The sequence below is a fragment of the Neodiprion virginianus genome, chromosome 2 (genome assembly GCF_021901495.1).
Source record: "Neodiprion virginianus isolate iyNeoVirg1 chromosome 2, iyNeoVirg1.1, whole genome shotgun sequence".
NCBI classification, from domain to species: domain Eukaryota; kingdom Metazoa; phylum Arthropoda; class Insecta; order Hymenoptera; family Diprionidae; genus Neodiprion; species Neodiprion virginianus.
The window spans coordinates 24,390,102-24,410,519 of NC_060878.1; the positions used below are offsets into that span (position 1 = coordinate 24,390,102).

The 20,418-nt window shown below is 36.9% G+C and overlaps 1 protein-coding gene across 3 annotated transcripts in view; it reads right to left on the bottom strand.

Moving 5' to 3' along the window:
* LOC124297053 (F-actin-uncapping protein LRRC16A) overlaps positions 1 to 16,467 on the bottom strand; it is an 83,025-nt gene extending 66,558 nt beyond the window's left edge. For all 3 annotated transcript variants that reach the window (XM_046747645.1, XM_046747643.1, XM_046747644.1), the window contains exons 1-5: positions 16,260 to 16,467; positions 15,521 to 15,618; positions 12,120 to 12,170; positions 4,293 to 4,486; positions 3,600 to 3,777 (exon numbers count right to left, since the gene is read on the bottom strand). In XM_046747645.1, coding sequence (XP_046603601.1) covers positions 3,600 to 3,777; positions 4,293 to 4,486; positions 12,120 to 12,170; positions 15,521 to 15,618; positions 16,260 to 16,296 — 558 coding nt within the window. In that variant the 5' untranslated portion in view covers positions 16,297 to 16,467. The remainder of the gene's footprint in view (positions 1 to 3,599; positions 3,778 to 4,292; positions 4,487 to 12,119; positions 12,171 to 15,520; positions 15,619 to 16,259) is intronic.
* Between the last annotated feature and the right edge of the window lie 3,951 nt (positions 16,468 to 20,418).

The following is a 20,418-nucleotide window of genomic DNA, read 5'->3' on the forward strand; positions in this document are numbered from 1 at the left end:
TTCCTGCAATCAATCAAAATTTCGGTGATCAATATAATTTAACGCCAATGAGCGTAACTATAAATAAGGACGAAAATTATAGTATTTAATCAATTAAAACAAACAAGTCGAATAATTTTGAAATGGTTGTTTAACCAGAGCCTAATAGTACATTGTGCAACAAGGAGGTAAATGGGTTATTTCTACCGAGGGTCAAATGATTGTGCACAATTTCGACCTTCGGCACCTGAGATAAAGCCTAGTACAGAATCATCATACTCAAGGCAGTGATTGCCTTACCCCCCCTGTTACACACCGTGCTTTTTGCAACCAATGCATGTACAGGCCCTTTTTCGTACGCATAGGACAAAATAAAATAATTACGTTTCGTATTTGATTTCACTTATATAAATTAACTGTAGTCACTTAAACCTATGGAAACTTCCACATTACTTACATGGGGTCTCTGAGACCCCGAAGTTTTTCAATCATTCTTCATTTTACTTACATAAACAATCCTGATTCAAGCACACTGACTTTAAAATTGCACCTTAAAGTAGGTTGTGCGGTCAACTGGACCCCATGTAAGTGACTAGGGTTAATCATAAGAATAGTGATTGATAAACAAAATCATTCAGTTATACTGTTTTGGTGACTCCTCCTGTCTAAGCAGGTAATCAAGTCTACGCTCGGAATGAACAATTTCCCACCCACTTTACATATAAGTGAGGCATTCGTCGGGGAAGGTCAATTTTGACAGGAGAAAAACCCTAACGGAATTCCTCACTCATATATGTTCTCACGTCACGAATGTCCACACGTACCACTTTATATACGACAAAAAGGGCCTATTTCGTGCACGTGTTGAAAAAAAAATTCATTAGAAGGTACTACTATAAGTTTAAATATAAATAACAATTTTACGAGGTTAGGTGTGAAATAAATTATACATCTCGGCTCTCCATTCACTGATTGCATTGAAATGGAGCTTAAATAAAAACTCTTCAAACCCAAATCCTGCATAAAATTCTCGAATGTGACCAGTAAATTGTGAAAGGGGAGAAATGTGATAATATTCTCGGCGTACAGGTCGTAGACTTGCCTTCGCGGTGAGGAGAATGAGTCGGCTCGCGCGGAAACTTAAAATTTGCTTTCAATGTACTTGGCGTGAAATTCGACTGATTGTGAGTCTTTTGACATAGGGGTCACTCAACGATACAGATTATTGTATCGCCACAGAATTTACTTCTTATAAATTACCTATATTATTAGTCAGTTTTCGGCATTCCTGGTATACACTAATATTATTTAGACTGGAACTGTGGTTGTCAGTTTTTTGATGGATACTGAAAACATTGTGTAACCATGTTGTAATAGAGAGAATCGACCTAATGGAAGTTGGTGTGTCAGGAAAATTGAATGGTAAGCCATCGTCAATTATGTCACCATAAAACACTCTCTAATTGCTAATACTGCCGACTATCACTGTATCCACTTCATATCCCACTTCTAACGGAAAAATGACCCAGGGCTGGGTCTCTTTGGTAGAATATGTTAAGATAAAGTAGAAAACTGTTTTTCATATCTAACTTTAACAGCTGTCGCAACAGACGCCGGAGCGGCGCGCGCAACGGATCCGAAGTTTGCTCGGAAATCCTCGGTGGCCCGACTAAATGTGTAGTGACCAAGAGGCAGTTGAAATAAATACCTCGTGTTATAATCATGTGCCACGCTGATTGTAGTTTCTTTTCATTTTGAATAAATTACTGACTGTGAGATGAAATGATAAGTTATTTTCAATCTCAAACCCTATTCACAACCGAAAAACGTCTGCATCACCTGGATATAGTTACTCAATATCGGCACCTTCTCCATTTATCGACTATACATGGTGTCAATAAAGTAACGGGACGGCTGAATATTTCCGCATGTAAGACAATTTCCCAAAATGTTAAGGTCGTTCTTGAAGTGACTCTTTCCAAGGAATTCAATGGTGGCCTTCATTTTGACCTTGGCGATATCCTTCAAGGTTATTTCAAGGTCAAATTTTGTTTTTCAAACAGGAACCCCCTTTTTTGACATCGACAATCGATAGAGCGGGAAATTTTACGTACAGATATATACTTAAGTCACTGGTCCCCTTTGACCTTGAAGGTCACTGCAGGGTTCATTAAAGTTAAACACAGTATGGATACCTCGGACAAGAATAGAAGCTTCTTAAATTCTATCGTTAAGACCAAAGTTATGAATTTTAACAAGGCGTGTCTAGTAATGACCTCGATCATGATCTTCAAGGTGATTTCAAGGTCGAATTTTTTTTTTGTTATAAAAACTCCATTTTTGACATCCGCAATCGATAGAACGAAAAATTTGACGTACGGATATGACTCAAGTCATCGGTCGAATTTGACCTGGAAGGTCACTGTAGGGTTAATTCAACTTAAACACAGTATGAACACCTCTGAGAATAGAAGCTTTTTAAATTATTTCATTACAACCAAAGTCATCCATTGCAGTAGAAACAGGTTGTTTTTCAAATGCCCCTATACGTGTCATGACACAAAAATGACATAACTTTTTTTCGCCCCTATGCGTGTCACTCACAGTCAAGGGGTTAAAGTTGACCTTGAAATCACCTTGAAGGTCATGATCGAGGTCACCACTAGATACACCTTGTTAAAATTGACAACTTTGGTTTTAACGATAGAATTGAAGAAGCTTCTATTCTTGTCCGAGGTATCCATACTGTGTTTAAGTTTAATGAACCCTGCAGTGACCTTCAAGGTCAAAGGGGACCAGTGACTTAAGTACATATCTGTACGAAAAATTTCCCGCTCTATCGATTGTCGATGTCAAAAAAGGGGGTTCCTGTTTGAAAAACAAAAGTTGACCTTGAAATAACCTTGAAGGATATCGCCAAGGTCAAAATGAAGGCCACCATTGAATTCCTTAGAAAAAATCACTTCAAGAACGACCCTAACGTTTTGGAAAATTATCTTACCTGCGGAAATATTCAGCCGTCCCGTTACTTTATTGACGCCCTGTATAACGGACTCGTAATAGTATAATCTTCACACGCTTGTCATACCGTGAGATTACGTAAATGCGTACCACAAGGATCCTTAATTATAGGCAACTGGAGGTACGATTCCACTCTGAGCAGTTCCGAGTTTCGCCAAGGTGACATCAGCCGCGCGCTAGCGGCTTCAATCCAAAAATCTGAAACTCATCGCTCTGCTCAGAGTATGTGTACTCTGAATTGCCCATAGTTAGGGGTCGTTACTCTGCGTATTCACGAAATTTCATGGTATACATATATTACAATCATGACGTTACGAGAAGGGTGCGCATTCAAACGATGTTTTAGCTTTTCAGAGATTTTCGTACTTTGGTGCACAAGATAACACATCATCCAAATATCAGCCAAATCAAAATTTCGGCACCTGATGGTTTTGCTCAACTATAATAAATGACCGAATCACTGAATCCCCCATTAATTCGATGAATTATACTCGATATGCGACTATATCGGAATCAAATTATTAACAAAGGGAATGGATTAGCAATTAACATAGTCTTAATTTAAATAATTCGATTAAGGATATCAAGATTTCCCTTACCCACGCCACTTCGTCTCTGTACGGAACCCCATGTAAATCGCACATACAGGCATACTGTGTAGAAAATCCGCCACAAGGTCCTGTATGCCTCGTAGCTTCCGTGCTTCTGGCTAACTCGCTACCTCTTATACTTTGGAGTCTGCTAGTCGGTATGACATCTATTTTTCGTATGATGTAGCTGAAAAATTCCAAACCCATCGATTTATTCTACAGGCGTCAGCACAAAAATACTTCATGTTCATGTCTGTGACATGTTAATTAATACACCAGATCATTAGGCTATCATCACCAGTAACATCTAGGCTTTTTTAATTCCATTTTGTTATTCGAATAACTCGAACTCTCTAGCCGGTTGAGTTAATAATCTATCTTGATCAGTTCTGGGTAAAGGACCGCGTGAATTGAGATCAAAGTTCTCAAAATCCATTATTTTGATCTCAGAATATCGTTGGACGAAAAATTGATCACACGTCCGATCGTTCATCTAAAAATGGTCGGAAGTGATTCTCTAGATCTCAAAATCTGAAAATCTAGTGTGAAAACTCGATTTTTTATTTTCAGAGTTATTATAATATCTCCCTTATTATTTTCTTCCTTTGAAAACAGAGGAGGCGGAGTTGAAAAACAGATAGATATGGATTCGAGGAAAAATCGAAATAAACGAGTTAGTATCATTAAATGAACATGACTTACTTTAGAGGTACCGTTGGAAAAATATTACGGATTGCAGTGTGCAATGCTTCTATCATAGCGTCTACTTCTGCTGTATCGATTCCGCCACCCATAGTTGTGAAGCTGTAAATTCTGTCTCCCACAGTTAAACTCAACTGGTTTCCTCTTTTGGACTCCACGGCCGTGATCTCTAAATAGTGAAAATGGCAGTCGATCTGTATAAAAAATATAGTACTGTTAGTGAATATGGTCATAGTAATGACACAGTTTCAACTTGAGTATCAATCATAATCGAATCATATAGAACGCAATTAATAAATTTGAATTTTCTCAATGGCAACCGGGCATTACAATTTCGTCCCTGAGTTGGCACTTTGGAAAACCACGTAGCGCGGCAAGACGATCCAACCTCGATGAGGTTACCGCGCTACGCGGCTTTCCAGAGTGCCAAATCACAAACGAAATTGTAACACCTGGTTGCCTATCTGTAGGCGGCGAGGTGGCTTTTTTCCACGTTTAGGCCCGCACTGTGGGAAATTTTCACGAAAATGTAGCCATAAATCGAAAAACGAAGGTTGAAATTCAAGTATATTAGCCCAAGGGATCGGTTGAGAACAAGTTTCTGCTCAAGGTCCTGGCTGTCCCGATCTTTTATTCCTCACAGTCCCTCAGATATTTCAGTTCAAAGTTGACCGTCGTCGGTTACAGTTGCGTGCGTCAAAGTCGCTCTCTTATTGAAGCTAACTTTGAACACTTACAACTCAACAGTGTAAAGTAATAATCAATTTTAACAAAATGGATACTCTTCCTCAAGGTATGTAGAAAATTTTGCCTATTTTACAATTGAAAGATAATATTTGTTGTCTGTGTTTACGTAATCTAACGATAATCCGAAATAGTGCCTCCGTTTGGAAATAAATATTGACTTTGCGTAGACTTTTAATACGGAGCGCGGCGAAACCGGGCCGTTGTTCTTTTTTTAAATTGTAGCTTAGAATGTCAGCTTTTGATTGGTGTATCGTAGAGAGTGCGCAGAGGTGCGACGCACGTTCCAGAGCATTTTTTGTAAGCGTATGCGTGTTCCGAGAAGCCCCTGCGCTGACTCGCTGCATGCCAAGTCGACATTCTACTGAATTATAACCAAATGCACAAAGGGGTCACGTATGTCTAATCCTAATTCGGATCACTGTGCCACTCATAATTGATGCTGAATTCTATTCTTTCTTTTTAGGTTCTAGAACTTCCCTTATCACATTCAAACGGAGGAAGATCATTTTAATAATGCAAAAGCGCTGGGCCACGGATTTCCAGAAGCAGGTAGAACATTTGGAACACGAGTTATCCGAAAAAGTAAATGTGCTATTCTAATTCATCAAGGTACCAAGCGACATTTGTCGATGTTATTCTCCGCCATACGCACAAAATGGCAAGAGTGAGGAAGGAAAATGACACATTTTTTTTGATAAGATCAGCAATGACTAGAGATGGATGTAGCTTTTCCTACTGATTCAAAACCAAAGAAGCCAGCACACGTGACCGTCCCTCACTGGACTTTGCTGCATCAAGTGAGTGACCGATACGACGAAAAACGAAAGAACTTCGTGAAAGTTATACCGCAGATGAGTTGTACTACGTAGCACAAATGAATCTCCGCTCTTCCGGAGACTCAGATTCGTTGAAAATGATCAAAGACGTTATAACACCGGCACCTGCACCCACATTATCAAAGACAGAACATACTCCACTATCAAGACATGAAGCTCTTTCCGTTACATCGAAGCGAAACTCACCAAACGTCGGTAGAATATTATATGAAATTCGATGAAGGATCATAACTGTCACTTACATTGAAGTTACGAAGCAATTAGAGAGGCCAAATATTCAACTGGGTTCAGATTGCCGTAATTTTTTTAATTTGCAGCAAAAAAGACTTTGTTTACCATATTACGAGATTATAATAATTTTTCCCAAAATTTCTAAACCTATTTTAGATATTTTGAGTCCTGTTTTAACAAACTTTTGTTTATATAAATATTAATATCAGATTCGTAATCAGCGACTCCGATAACGTGTAGAAAATAAATTTTCACTCGAAGTTCTTTCGAAGTTCTTATTTTAACGTACCATATCGGAGCCGCCATTTTTTGATATTAAATTCGTAATCAGCGACCCAAAAAACGTTGGTATACCAAAATTGGCAAAATTATAGGAATATTCCGATTTATGGTCACGTTTTCGTTAAAATTCCCTACTGTGGCTCGGTACAAATACGAGTTCTGTAATCGCACGACTAGTAGTGTGAACGTAGCATGAGCCAACGTGAGTGATGTAATTGCATGAGTCAGAAATCGTTATCCACACGTGGACATATATGTAATTTATTTCCAAACTTGAGAAAAACATGTATTAATTAATCTCCCATCTCACATTCACAACATCATTCACGTAAAACTATTCTAACCTGCAATGTGTGCTAATATTCAATCAACAGGGTGTGACTTTTTGTGACGAATGCGGAAAGCTTTCATTCATCGGATGAAGATTGCTATAAATACCTGTTGCCTGTTACTCCACCATCTTTCTAATAAAAATGAATTTTCCGTGATATTTCTACGTTAAATATTTCCCTCCAACAATTTTTCTAAATATATCAGGATGTATGACTAACAATAGGGTCAATCAAGTTGAATTTAGTCAAAACATTACAATGCCTTATGAGTAAGAAAAACCTGTTAAAGTCAACGAATTTCACCAAAAAAGCGATGAGTTATCAATATTTTCAGAACAATTACATTATTGTATCATTTTTCGAACGCTTATACGATTGCGGCATTGAAAAAGAGAAATATTGTATATCAAACTGAACTTTCTCTTACGGATTTGAATTTCCAGGTGTGATTTGATTTTTAAAAAAGTAGATTATGCACCACGGCTAGGCTACTAAGTAGATCGTTTGACGCCAAGTTTAGAATATGAGTCGTAAGCGACCGCATGGATGAGTAAATATCCAAGGCTACAAAAACTTTACCTTCATGATGCACAACCTGTTAATAACTTTTTTTTCGTCGCGGAAGACAAAAAAACCGTAGTTTTTAGTAATAGAACGTAAAAAACGTTCCATAAAACTTTGCGGACTGTAAAAAAGGTAAAACTGTTTGACGCGTATCTTTTCATGTACTGTAACGTGGCATATTTAATGCACGTTACCAACTACTTCCTAAACTCTAGGCGGAACCCAAAAGTAGGGATTTCGCGATAATAATCGTCAATAACTTCGAAAAAAGCGCCAGGACAAAGGTTACGCATCCGAAACTCTGAGAGGGGACACATTACAAACTAGTAAATAGAGTATGTCAGGATTTTTGCATATGTTTGTTCTCAAGTACATGCGGCACCAAGCATGGAATCTATGGCGAATTCGACGGCGTCTTGTGACAACGGTAGCGGAGAATTGCAACGAAGGAACGACGAGAGAGAGGCTACACCGCGAGTGGAAGGCCTTACATGAGGCTACGGATGGACCGCCAACGAAGAGCTCTTCCGCAAGGGAAACCGAGGCGGTCAAGATTCCCGTTGTTGGCCAGCGAGCCGTAGTCTCTCTGACCTCCATTAAGCTGGCACTGCCACAATGGAAAATCGAAAAACTAACTATACTACAATTTTAGGCTCAATTTAGCCTAATTAAATGCCACAATGCCGAATTTCATATTCTTCAAAAAATAGCAAAAAACGGTGGTGGTGCTAAGTTAACGTTAAGCCAGCACCACCATACCGAAAACTAATGAAGGGGAACCAATTTCGAAAAAACGATGATAGAGGAATTTGAAGCTCATTTGAGGCTTTTCATACGCACTAGTCTCGAAATTCAAGCTTTCGAAAATATCGAAGAAAATAGTATAGATGTTACAGTACCGTTAAGCCACCATGACCACACCGAAAACTAAGGAAGGGGAAAAAATTTCGAAAAAGCAATCACGCAACAATTTCAGGCTCATTTTAGGCTCAACATATACAGTAGTCCCAAATTTGTGGCTTTTGAAAAAACCGAGATAATCTGTGGTAGTACTGGGGTAACGTTAACCTAGTACTACCACACCTAAAACTAGAAAAGAGGAAACGATCCCTAGAAAATGAGTACGCAGGAATGTCAGGCTCATTTAAGGTTCGCGAAATGCTACCGTAAGGAAGTTTCATGCTTGAAAATACTTTTTGAAAAAACGGTACTAATACCGGCGTTGTGCCAGCTGATATTGAGTATCATAACTATACCAAAAACTAGGGGGAAAAGAAGAGTTTCGAAAACGTGATTATGTGAGAATTTCAGGCTCATTTAGGGCTGATTATAAACCACAGTCGCGAATTTTACGCTCTCGAGAAAATTGCAACTCGGCACTGGATTAGCGTTAAGTCAACCCCACCACACTGAAAAAAAATCACAGAAAAGAATTTCAAAAGTGATTGGGTGAGAATTTTAGGCTCATTTAGGGTATACGATATTGGGCTAGGAGGCTTCCTCACACTGAAGAGCAATCAGTATTCTTAACGAAAAGGTATGCTTGAGAAATTTGTTTGGACTGAAATAAATATTAGCTTCAAATGACCTAAATATTTGGGTAATACGGGGAATCCAATGGTCGACTCGACTGAATCATTTGGTTCTACCTGAGTCGCGGTGGCACGTGGGCAAAAGCCCAGCCTACCAAGCGGTGGAGCCAGTGTTCAAGCCGCTTCTGGTACCACTAAAATTTTTCTAAGCAAAAATACTTGTGCACCTCATCCGCAACTCTGGTGGTTCGGGAGCCCCTTAAAACTATAGGGCCAGTTTGGATGCAAAACAGGGGAAGGAAAGAGAAAGGGAGAAGGGGGAAAGTGAGAAGGAATAGAAAAGGAGAAAAGGAAATTGGGAGAGAAAGAAGCGGACAAAGAAGGAGGAGACGAGAAACATATTCCAATTATAGGGTACAAAGGAAACGAAAAAAAAATCCTTCGGGGGAAAAGCCCGGGAAAGACCAAACTAACCAACATACACTTGACTGTACCTTTTGGTCTGGTTTCGCGATAATTTTATGCAGCCGAATATTCAATAGATTCAATGAAATCACCGTATCCAATCAACCAAAATATTTGTGGGAAGTATTTTCAAACTTGGATTTTCCTTGTTACATTAGCCATAGACCATTATTTTGCAGAAATCAGGAGCCAAGACATCGTTTGATGTTCAAAACCTAGTTTCGGCACACTTCTCCGTAGTTTAACTTTGAGTTGAGTTTTCGCGATAACTCATTTCTATCGAACCTGAATATCTCCAGCTTTAACGGATCGCTTAGCTATATTATAAATCCATCGAACGTCAAAGTTTAATAATTTGAGTCGAGGACCTAAAACGGTAGTTAAACTGTTTAAAAATTGCTTTAAATTACATGAATATGATTAGCCAAGTCTTTATGCTCATCGTTACTGATTATGATATAGCAGATAAAATTTTCAATTTCACAAGAATAGCTTTTTCGAAACTGGTCAGATCCTAACTGCACGATTCGTATTCTTCGGTTTTGGAATTACTGATTTCGTTTTCAAATTTTTAATTTCAGAATTAAATATTGTAGACTGAAAACAACGGACAAACTATTTTCAAATTAATTCGAACTTAGACTAAGAAAGAAATGTTATCAAACCAAACAGATAATATTTGTGTCTTTCATTTGATTAAATAAAACGATTTCTCGATTAAAGTAACCATACATCAGTTGGATGAACAGTATTCATACATTGATTGAAAATTTACACGTTTTTCAGTTATACTTGAAATACGTACCTACCCCCAACCACCTTACACAACAAATATTTGGTTTAGTCGTAGCCTACGTCACAGAACGGGAGGTCAGGGTTTAACAAAATTGCCAATTGTGAAACACATTATTGAGTTCGTCTCGACGAGCAAAACCGATAAAAAGCAACAAAAAAAAAGAACAGAAAAAAACTGTTAGGTCAGATTTCTCAAGAAAGCATATAATGGGTAACCACTTGGGAGTTAACTTCAAATATCGTCGTCGAACAAAAGGTCCGTCCAAATATAACAAAAAAGACTTTCAGTATGTTACAGTATATATCCTCCCGGTCAAAACTTTTCATGGACAAAAGTCCCTAAAATCAGTAGTTTCCGAAATACTGGCTTCAGAAGAAAGGTGCCCAGAAATTCGAAAATTGAAAATGGCGGATCCAATATGGCGGACAAACAAAAACAACAAGCAAAATTTTGGAAAAGTTCTGTAGTTATTTTGCGTATATTAAATTTTTATCAAAATGAGCATTCGGATTTTCATAGTAGATTAGCTGAAAATGCTTTTTTTCGTGGAAAAGTACGAATTTTGACCATGTGTTTACATGTGCTATTTTTGCAATAAATAAATAAATTTTATATTTTTTTAGACTTAGAAACATTTCAGGGGCCATGTAGAACCAAAAAACTGGACAGTTCTTACCAAAAACGTAATTTGATAGATAAAAAGCTGCAAACATAAAATTTGGGAGGCTGGGCACAGCGTACCAGCGTGAATTACAGGGTTAAGGGGAGAGGGCTCTATAAATTTTTCAAAAAATCAATTTTTTTTTCTCAAATCGATAGCCCAACATTCTAAGAATATCATCCGAAACTTTTGAAGTGAAAATCGGAATTTCGTAGAAGCTGCGGCATGTGGACATTAAGTACTCCGCGTACAGATCAGATGCAACGGCGCCAATTATGGGAATCGATCCCCGCTCGTCCCTATCGAACCTAATTTGTGTAACAACAAGCAGATAATTCCTCTTACACTAGTACTTATATGTCACTGTATATGTGTACATAATTTATTTTATGGTTCTAAAATAGTAGAATAGCCAAACACAGCAGTAAAATACCTAGAACTTCTGATGACTCTAAAGGTGTCATTGCCACTTGAGCACAACCCATTTTGGTGAAATCAATACCAATGCTAGGTTGAAAAAAAGTTGGCATCGCAACAAGTAAAGAAAGAAAATAAAAATAACATAAAACTTGTATGTTTAGTTGCTATATAGTTGCTTCAATTGCATGACAGGAATTTTAGCAATAAATTAGCAACAAAAAAAAAAACACTAATCTCTATAAAGATTTTAATCGATTATGCTCAAGTGGCCATGACACCTGTAGAGATATTCTCAATTTTTCTTTACTTGAAACTCAACTCGTTTTTCTCAGAACTATATTCTCGATTTTGCGGCAGCGATAAAAAAAAATACTATACAACCGATTTACTTCAACCAAGGTTTTTTAGATGCATAGTTCCAAACCCTCGTCGATAAATCAAAATTTCCAGTAACAAAATAAAAAGAACAATTTTTTTTTTGAAGTTTAATGACAGGGTCATATCATATAAAATACGATTTTTCCTCGCAATTTTCTAACAGACAAAGAATTTAAGGACTACAACTACCGCAGTACCTCATGTCCGGAAAAAATCATGCAGCAACAATTCTCTCCAGGATATTTGAAAACAAATATTTTCAAGTAAGCAAAATTTTTTCCACATCTTAAACGTTCCATAAAGTATCCTAGATATTATCATACAAATTTAACCTCATTTTCGATCATCTATATGGCCCGCCCTCTTTAAAGCATCGTTATCGATAAAAATGATATGTAGAGAGATTACCGATATTATATCTGAAAACCTATGCAAGCGATCAATGGATCGGCAATTTGGACGATCATAATGAATGACTGCAGTGTTATTTCTGGTGAAAGAAAATACTGACAAATCATGACACATAAAATAAATACACCTTATAGGCTTTCACGTAAAAAATCATTAGTTGCTAACAACTTACCCGCGTTGGCACTTTGGCTGTTAATAAAAATAGGCGGCATGGTGAAAATACCTGTTAAAAAAAACAGAGAAAGGCCATGATTAATAAATATGAATTTATCATTACTATAGCTGAAATGAGATCTTAATTGTAAGACTTGCTAAGAGGTACATAATGTGAAGAATCGGAGTGCAGATAGCCTCAACTACAGCTATTTTTCCTTTTTCCTTTACTTTGATATTTAATCTTTAAAATCACACTGTTCGGTGTCGCCCATACGTGACATAAAGTTATTTTCCAATACCCCCCCGCCTCTCGGCCGTTAATTCCTGCGCAAGATTTTTTTTGGAAATAATTCCATAATACACAAAATATGGTGAATAATTCACTGCCTGTTTCTTCGGAATGAGGTTGCAATATTGGTTGATGAACGATAACAGTGATTGATATTAGAAACATAATGTAATATCGGCAGAAAACTACCGTTGTGAGTTTTCAATTACATTTTTTATTCAATTGCATAGTCAACGACTTTTAACTTTTGTAGTAAGTAATTAATAAAAATCAATTACTAATAACTGTTGTGATTTATATACCTAGGTACTTGTATGAAGAGAATTTAATGAAACGTAAGTCCTGTTGTTAGATTAAACAAAAATTACAAAAAAAAAAATAGAATGCATTGCGATGCTTTTTTTTTATCTACACGTACACATGTGCACACACATTGTGATGTGAATAATTTGAACAAGTCGATTACATTGGCACTAGGTTATGTTTAAATAATGCCATTTGAATTTTGTATTGTTGGGTTGGTACCACGAGACAAAACAACCGACCTCAGCTACCTACGACATAATAACTAGTCGCAAGAATATGGAAGGTCAAAATAACTCGATACAAAATAAACAGTGACCAAATAACATCGACAAAATAATCTGCAACAAAAGAAACAGGGACCCTATAACATCGACAAAATAACAAGTATTAAAATTCAGAAGAATACTATTTATTTGAACGTTACTAGTGTGTACAATTTGAAAACATAACAGAACAAAGTAGTTTTGAATACACATAATTCATTTGGGTTAGGATAGGTTAGAACACCCCACTGATGTCACATGCATCAACAAACTGCATGCAACGCAGATGGGGACATTTCGTCCCGTGACGTTTTGTCGTGAGATGCTTTTGTCTACAATTATTTTGTCTTATGAAGTTTTGTTGTGAGGTGGTTTTGTCTCATATTATTGTTATGGGTTATTATTGCAGGGGTTATTTTGACAAGATATTTTGCTGTGGAGTTAAAAGGTTTGAGATATTATCACATGCAACCGTTGGGTCATGTTACATTTATAAAGATTAAGCCTGGTTCACGGCTGGCTGGCGGTGAAGCTGCAGGCTAATTCTTTCTCTGATTCTCTATTATCAGCGTAACCGATTATTCTACAAGATTAGCCATCTCCGAATCACTGTGGCCATGTGTACAGTTATAAGGTGTAAATGCAACTCCTGACAATCGCTATTGTATCGTACTTACTAAAATCTATTTTTATCCACCACGTAAATAACTATTGATAGAAATTTCATAGAAATAGAAAAGCACTTGCTACAATTCAGCAACATTTCCCAGTTTTCCAGATGAGTGACTAGCCTAAATGAAGGCTAAAAATTATATGGGTGGAATCTTCAGTAAAGACTATGAGTTCTATAATGCTGAGATGGTTGGTTCGTATAAAAAATTAAATTAGTCGGTTATTAAGTGAAATGCAAAGGAATTGATGAATAAAAACCACATTAAGCCTTGAACATCTAATGGGGGAAGGGATGTACCAACACTTATGTACCCCTACTATAAAGCCCTGTCGCAGCTACTTGAATGTATACGCAACAGCCGAGTAAGCATACCGGCCAGTTGAACTACAGGTTATGCTAATCCAGATAGATTGTATCGTTCAAAAAGGTGTCGTACTGCAAAGGTAAAATTTGGTAAATACAGTTTGTTCATTTATTCTTTACGCATGTATGATGTGTTTGACTTCTATAAGGTGAAATAAGTTAATGTCATCATCATTCTACGAGAAATCTACTAATTTTATACTCGGTTATCACTCGGAAGCATTTTAATTTCTTTCATTTTGGGCTCTCTATAGACGTGATTTTCTAACCATCACTTCAAATTTATTGAATAATTATTAAATTCACTTATAATATTTTATGTATTCAATGCCAAAGACGATTGCTTTCAATATTTTTGAAAAAAACAAAAGTTTTTGAATGTATAATGCATTTGGTGATAGTCAAATATCACCGAACTCCAGTTCATCAAATAACTATACTTTTTGAAATTATACTCTTTGAATTATGTCATATTTGTTTTCACAGTTTTAATCAAGACACTTTCATTGCTACGCGATAAAACGCCCATATTTTTTTTCAGTTAACTCATAGTTAGCAGAAAAAAAAGGATTTTTGCAGATTTCAGAAACATTCTAGCTCTTCTTTTGGTCGATAACTTTTCTACCTAATTATTCGTTTTATTTTATGTATGGCGTATCGATTAAAAAGAAAGTTTCAAATTGTTCCATCACATTCCAAGATTGAAGCAAAAGAAAATTTTGGATAACGCTAACCCATATATAGTGAAATCAAACTTTTTGATCATGTGATGTTCAAAATCTTAAAAACTGATTATTGCAGCTCACAAAAACAGAAAAAAACCAATTGCTGTATAAAATGTATAAAATTCTTATCACAAAACTTAATATCGATCATAATATGATCTTTTCCAGGGATTACCAATCAACAATTGATAAGGCTTTGATACCATTATATTGAATGTTATATACATAGGTAATGATGATTATTTTGAGGAATGGATAACAGGGTTCACTTTACGTATTTTTTATCCTTGACTCATAGCTGATGCGGGTATATTTTATTCAGAAAAGCCATCCAGAGTAAAATCCACTGCTCAGTTATGATAAATAATCATTTTGACAATAGTATAATTAAACTTATAATACATTGTAAATAATTATACAGATAAAGAAATAGAGCTTCACTATTTGTCCATAGATTTCTCACAATTATAAACTCAAGTTTAAAGTAATATTGCGCTGTGTGAAAACAATTTCTCATTCGCTCCAATTAGTGTGTAAAAATCTTGCATTATGAACAAAACTCAAAGATCTATGGCCAATTAACGTGATAAAGTATGACATCAGTTGTTAAATTATTAAACGGTTTATAATAGTTTTTTATCTTAGTCAAAACCAGTGTGATTCATCACAGGAATATCATTATGTTATCATACGGGGAGAATTTTATAATTCAATTTCAGAAGTTACTTCAATTTTTTACTATAACAAGAAAAATTACCATTCCCCAACAAATTATCCTAAAATATAATGTAGACTCACCAGAACACGATTATCTTGTTTATCCTGTTTTGTTTCTAACCTCACAACATTCTTCAGTAATATTTTAACATGTTTGCCCAACAAGGACTTGACGGATTCTGTAAAATGAAAAAAAATCGTTCTATTCATTAAACTACAATTATGGATAAAAATTGAGGAAAAATAACTGAGAAGTAATCACGCAAAGAGAGTAAAAGATTTTTCTCAATCAATTGTTATCATCTTCTGATAAAAGAAAATCCTTGATAAAGAACTCGTATTAATTGGATTCTTGAACAGCAAAGTGTTTCCTAAGTTTCAAGCATTGAAACATACTAACGCAAATGGTTTAAATAATTCACAAAGCATTGTGCCACTCGTGACAATAATAAATGAAAGTTAATGATAAACATATATATTGAAAATAGCAAAATAAATAATAATTGAAGATGCATTCCGTTAGATTTTCTCAGATACTGTAAACTATTCTTGTTTGAATTTTGCCGCACCGAAGAAACACTTGCCGTATAAAATTCGGTAAGTATTAGCAAATATTGACGCGGTGACGTGATGTCAGTAAAATTCTTTAACAGTGAAATAATACATGAGAACAACAGGATGATATTCCCGAATTATCTGTGCAAAGTGATTCCTGAAGAATGACAACATAAAGAAGACACACCTTTCTCCTGGAATTTAAATGCGACTGTCAACCACTTTGCGGAAATTTTAAAAGGTAAACACCTTATAAACAACGTACCGTTTAAATCCTTCGTCAGCTGCGAACGGGTAGACATTTTAAGAATATTTTCACTTACACGTTACACAGCACAATACAGCATTATTTCCACAATACGAATTGGTTAAAATTGACGAAAAAAAAGTGAGTGTATGAGAAAGAAGGAGGGACGTCACGAGAACATGACACACAACTACCGCCATGTTGTACTCCGACTGTCTACTGTTTTCCTTATAGAGTACAGAGAGAAGGGGGACAAACCCGACATGTGGATGACAGTAAAACCATTGTAAAACCGCAACGATCAAACAGTGCGTGTTTTTTTCGCTAGCTAGCGCGGCAAGCACTAGCCCCAGATTACAGTGTTAGTGACCCTCAGAGAGTTGGGATATCCAACGGACACTTCCGGACAAATCAGAAGTTAGACTTTAAATTAACGTCATGTAGTACTCGTATCCTTACCGACCGAGCAAACTCACCCTTTTTCTTCCTATATTTAATAAACAGAACATTAATCAAGGAACGCTCGGCCATGCACCCAGCTGATCGTGAGAGTATGTTTTATTTAAAAAATGGTTATAATTCCTAGTTCTCGTCCACAGTCTTCTACATAGGTCTGGGCCCTTCGTCTCTAATAAGGCCCAGTTCTACAACTTGACATTGAACCGAGTTTACCGCATAAACTTTATTGAACAAAAGCTAACTGTTACTTTGCGTTCCACAATACCAAAATCTCCAGTTCAGCTTCACTGAAAGGAGTTTAAGGCTGCCGTCCCATGGTCCGGAATTTGTTCCGTCTCCACGAACCCGAAATCCAGTAACTTTTCAAGCCTCAATCAGAGGCGTTCCGGCTCCACTGATTTACGGAAGATGCATATAAAAATAAAAACGCATCCCGTAAATCAGTGGAGCCGGAACGCCTCTGATTGGGGCTTGAAAAGTCCCTGGATTCCGGGTTCGTTGAGACGGAACAAATTCCGGACCATGGGACGGCAGCCTAAACTTAAACGCTGGATTTTGGGGGGTTACGTTCTTAAACGAGGTATTTATACTGCTACGCCACAACGCTGCAAGAGCAAACACCGTTGTCGTCTAAGTTGTATCAAACTTGTTTGACGAGTGGCGCGTGAAATATATATTAATTTTGAAATATACAAGCCGGGAAATAATGATGTGGAAAAGAAGCAGAAGAAGAATTCACAATTGGACAATTTTTTCCCAGCATTTCTCCTTCTGCCTTGACGTCCCAGCATTGGTTTTCATGTCTTCAATACTGATTTAATTTTTTTTTAGCTGTAATTTAGCTACCAGAATCAATTTTTTATTCGTAGTAAGATTACGTAGTCTTTTTTTCTTTACATTCATTGCCGAAACTGAGTTTTCACTTTCCTAATGCTGAAAACTTTTCGTGTTTACTTAAACGCAAGCTAACTTTACTTATACTGCTTATTCGTTTGCGCGACAAAAATGGCGCTGCAAACAAAAGTTGCGCGACTCTAATCGCCAATCTTAGCGCAAGTTCTTACAGAAGGCAGAGTTATCTGCAATCGGTTATAGGCTCACGTAAACACCGATTAAAACCGTACTTTGAAACGCACAGCTGAATTTAATCTCTTCTTAACTTCAACATGAGTTTAAATAATCGTGATTTAATAAAAATTTGTGAAACTCGGCTTAACATGGTTTTATACAAAATATAAAAAGTTCGCAATATTATAATAGCTCAGAGCAAAAATCGCGGGTAAACATGTGCCGAGGAAATCGTACCCTAGATTTAATTCTCCAAGCAAGCGGGAAGGTACGCCGTAGTTTGACAGTAAACTAAACAGAGAACAATGAAAACGGCGATCGAGCATCGGATCGTCCTCTTGGTTTCTACCAGCCCCTAACACCCCTGTTTTTTCGAGTCCGTCTTAACGTCCCGCGGCCCTACGTAGCGCTAATGGTAACCTGCTCAAAATGCACGGGTCTACAAGCGACCCATTTGAGTCTTGTTTCTTTAAATTTAGTATATAGAAATTACACATGTATCATAGCAAGAAAATGAAGTAGGAATTGATATATATATATATATATATATACATTTATATTTTTTTTTTCTTCGTCAAATAGCGTGTTTTTGTCGAGTGTTTTTCTCTCTCTCTCTCTCCAGAACTACCCCTCCCCTCTCCGCGGTACTGAGCTACCGAGCATTAGCCCGAGGGTTAGCGAAGAGAAAGATTTCGAACCATGTTAATCACGACAGGCGCCCAACAGAATCTTACGATATCTTTTGTAAGATCCAATTTTTATTAGCTTACATCACAGGCCGCCAAATTATTGTGTATGCGGTAAGTTCTCAGTCATTTCTCGGAGTGACCGAGATACAGTACAAATCCACGTCACAATGTGTATAATCAAAGTTGACGTGAGCGCGGACAGTTGGCAGTAGTTTCAATTGTTGTTAAGATGGAAAATTACAGTCACAATTATTGACACAACATCGGGTAGATGCGTTTTCTGCAATCCAAAAAAAAAAAACAAAAGATTGTGAATGATCATTTCACAATTGAGTATACAACGCTAAAGCGTTCTGCAAATGACAACTTGTAGAGGTTATGTCAGAATACGAATTATTTACTAATAATATTTAACAAGTATTGTAGCGTGCGAATCATGTAAGTCAAAATTCCCAATATTTGAATTATAAACCGATCTTATTATAATTGAAATTGAGAACTCAGGTATTATTGACTCAGTGATTAAATTATGATTCGATATGATTTAATTCAAAACGTTTTTTTACATATCTTAAGCTCCATTTTGAAAGTCAATGGATGGTGATTCCATAACGGTTGAATAAGCGTTATACAAATTTTTGAATAATCCGTATGGAACTCAGCCCACCATAGGATTATAAAGGATGATGGACGGTAACTTCTAAGAATTGAAGACTTCTTTTGAACATCAAAAAAAATCTCGCTTAAATGCAAGTTTTTCGTCATATTAGTAAATGACCTTTTACATTATATAATTGTAAATAATAATATACTTTCGAAAAAATGATATGTTATTCATTTAACGTATCAAACATTATTTTACACGTCGAAAACTTGTTTTTGTGTGTGATGTTGTTGGACCTAAATATCTTACATTAGGCAATTCAAATCTGGTGCAAGCCTTGTGACAACTTTCCTCGCAAGATGGTGGAAATTCAGCTGTTCAATTGGATGTACGAGCTTACACTACCGGCTGTGCGTCTAGCTATGCTTAAACGATTAAATCTAGGATCCAACTTATAGAATTATCGGGGAGTCTTGCAACGTCACACCCACAAAGTCGGGTTCACATAGGCGCGGTGGCACGGAGCTCGTTCGAGCGATCGATAATCAAAATGCCTAAAATACAGTATTCACTATATTTTATACATTTTAATTGGTTGTAGAGACCACTCAGCGCCTGTGTAAACCCACCCCAAGGATCACAATCAGAGGGGCAGAAGCATAGAGAAGTACGTGAGTCAGCCCATGGAGACTAGAGGTAAGGAGGCCGAGCCAAATGGTCGGTGAAAGTGATGAACGAACCGCGGATTGTAACCGCCTGGTAGCGCTACCACTGCGGGCTCCGTCAGCGCGGTGATTTTGAATCGTCGATCCTCACGTATACCTATATCCTATTCGTAAGCAGGCGCTGGTATCGCTTGCGGATACATCCCGAACCACAAGATCTTTCATCGCTTTCACGAACCACGCTTCGACGATTCCGCCATATGCGTTCGGCCTCCTTACCTCTGGTCTCCATGAGTCAGCCGATAAGACCAGCACGCAATAGAAAAAGAAAGGGCGACTAGTGAGTCTGGTTGTCTTTGTCTAATCACGCATGCGCAGCAGGCGAGTCTCGGCCGCACTCGATACGAAAATATGTATCAAGAAATAACGTAATCAGTAGTAAGACTATGAATAGTAGTATTAATATAATTTAAATAAACTAATGAATCTCAAATTTTTCAAGGATATTTAAAGGTGAAGATATAAAAAAACATTCAATATTTAACTTTATACACTTTTTGACCATGGTCCTATTTTTTGGGGAAGGCAACACGAAGCAGGTTATGTTTGTATCAACAACCTTCGGCACGCCAGCGCATGCCTGATTAGACAAAGACAACCAGACTCACTAGTTGCTCTCTCTCTTTCTAACC